The sequence below is a fragment of the Alosa alosa genome, chromosome 17 (assembly GCF_017589495.1).
Source record: "Alosa alosa isolate M-15738 ecotype Scorff River chromosome 17, AALO_Geno_1.1, whole genome shotgun sequence".
Taxonomy (NCBI): domain Eukaryota; kingdom Metazoa; phylum Chordata; class Actinopteri; order Clupeiformes; family Clupeidae; genus Alosa; species Alosa alosa.
The window spans coordinates 2,934,944-2,937,443 of NC_063205.1; the positions used below are offsets into that span (position 1 = coordinate 2,934,944).

At 44.1% G+C, this 2,500-nt stretch overlaps 2 protein-coding genes across 2 annotated transcripts in view; one reads left to right on the top strand and one right to left on the bottom strand.

Moving 5' to 3' along the window:
- Positions 1-2,500, bottom strand: part of cacna2d4a (calcium channel, voltage-dependent, alpha 2/delta subunit 4a) — a 126,625-nt gene that overhangs the window by 48,253 nt on the left and 75,872 nt on the right. The gene's annotated exons all lie outside the window — the stretch shown is intronic.
- Positions 663-2,500, top strand: part of LOC125310450 (leucine-rich repeat and transmembrane domain-containing protein 2-like) — a 20,880-nt gene continuing 19,042 nt past the window's right edge. Inside the window, 1 exon segment of the mRNA XM_048267884.1 lies at positions 663-741. Coding sequence (XP_048123841.1) covers positions 663-741 — 79 coding nt within the window.

Sequence of the window (2,500 nt, forward strand, 5' to 3'; positions counted from 1 at the left end):
TGTGTGTGTGTGGTGGTGTGTGTGTGTGGTGTGTGTGTGTGTGTGTGTGTGTGTGTGTGTGTGTGTGTGTGTGTGTGTGTGTGATGTACATGTAGTTGTTTTATATACGTGTGTATAGTGTGTGTGTGTGTGTGTGTAGTATGTGTATGTATGTGTAGTATGTCTGTGTGTGTGTGTGCGCGCGCATGTGTGTGTGTGTGTGTGTGTGTGTAAGTTGTTTTATACGTGTGTATGTGTGTGTGTGTATGTGTATAGTATGTATGTGTGTGTGTGTGTAGGTATGTGTGTGTGGTGTGTGTGTGTGTGTATGTGTGTGTGTATGTAAATTGTTTTGCTTATACACGTGTGTAGTGTGTGTGTATGTGTATTATGTAGGTATATATATAGTGTGTATGTATGTGTGTGTATATATATTATGTGTATTATTATATAGTGTATTATGTGTATATGGTGTGTATGTGGTATTATTATTATTAATTATTATTATTATTAAGTATACATGTAAGGAATTGTTTTATTAGACATATTTAGCACTCTTTCTCTCTATCTTCATTTCCTCTCTCTCTTTAGGGTCCAGTATTCCATCTGAGAGTGTGTGTGTGTGTGCACTGTAGTGTGTGTGGAGTGGCCGTGACAATGGGCAGGTGTGTGTTCAGCCTCTGATGTCTGTCAGACACTCTGAGGCATCACGGCTGGGCGAGGGAGCCCCGACACCACGGGGATCAAACACCCACAGTGCAGGTGAGTACTGGAACACACACACACACACACACACACACACACCACCACCACCACATCTGCTGCTACCTGTCTGCCTTGTCTGCTACACTATACACCCCACACACATGCACCTTGCCTGCCTACCTGTCTTACACACACCATGAACACACACACACACACACATGAGCAGCACACACACACACCACACACACACATCAGGCTGCCTGTTTCTAAGCTCTCACGTGCACATTCAGCCTCTTGTGAACACACACACACACAAACACACACACACTCTCACGTGCACATTCAGCCTCTTGTGAACACACACACACACACACACACACACACTGCGTGCATTCAACTTCTTGTCTCTGGAAAATGTAACTTTGCTTAATAGGGGCTGGTGACAACACACCTGCTGCCACTCATCTCAATTGTACATATTCGGACTCTCCAAGTGTCATGCATTGAGCGTGGACACACGCATTTCAATGACTTCACGCTCCACCACATGGCATTTCTCACTCCGGTGTGCTTACCGCTTTAGAAATTTCAAGGGCTATATTTTACTGACGTGCGGTCACACAATCCGTTGCTCCAGCCATTCAGCTCAGAGGGCTGCTGTTCAGTTACTAACCTATCGGCCAATCAGAAAAATAGGATTTCAACCAATCAAGAAATAGTTTTGTTTTTGATGTGGGTCCGCGAACGTGGAGACTGCTGGTCCATGAATCTGGAGTGAAATTAGGCCCCGTAAGCTTCGTTTGATAATTTGCTGCTAGTTGATCAAGATACCGCTGATCGATAGGTGCTGAAAACAAACGTTTCTGCTATCAAAGTCAAAAAGTCAAAGTCAAGTCAGCTTTATTGTCAATTTCTTCACATGTTCCAGACATACAAAGAGATCGAATTACGTTTCTCACTATCCCACGTGAGACAAGACATATTTGACCAATTTTAAGTCCGCAGACAAACATAACATTCAAGTAAACAAAAAAGTAAGTAAATAAGTAAATAAGAGGGCACATATAATAATGAAAAAAAGAGCAGCAAAATTTTTGTCCAAATTGCATAGACAGTCAATAAAATACTAGTGCAAATACTGTAAAATACTATAAAATACTGTTTGACCTAAGTAATAAAGAAGAAAGTGGCATAGTGGTGCAAGTTATGTAAGAGCAGCAGAAGTGTTGTGTTTTCAGGACAACAAACACCAAGTTGTAAAGTGTACAAGTGTGCAAAGTGTTCCAAGTGTGCAGGTGGAGTAGTGCAGGCGACCATTGTGGTCCAATGTCCAGGATGTTATGTAGCTGAGGGTGGAGGGGGGGAGGAGGGAGAGAGTTCAGCATCCTTTACAGCTTGGTGTATGAAGCTGTTGGTGAGTCTGGTAGTCTTGGGGAGGCGCAGGCTTCTGTACCTCTTCCAGAGGGCAGTAGATCAAACAGATTGTGAGCTGGTGACTTGCATCACTCACAATTTTGGTCGCCTTGCGGGTGAGGTGGTGGTGTAAATGTCCTTCAGGGAGGGGAGTGAGCACCAATGATCCTTCCAGCTGTGTTCACTATGCGCTTTGGTGGCTTTCCTGTTGTATCTTAGTGCAGCTCTCACCACACAGCCGCATACAGCTGGAGAGGATTCTTCAATGGTGCCTCGGTAGAATGTGGTCATGATGGCTTTTGTGGAGCACTTGCTCCTGACAAGAGGAAGTACAGCATGCCTGAGCTCTTCGCCAGTGATGCAGTGTTGGTGGTCCTGACGATGTCATTAAACATGGAGCCAT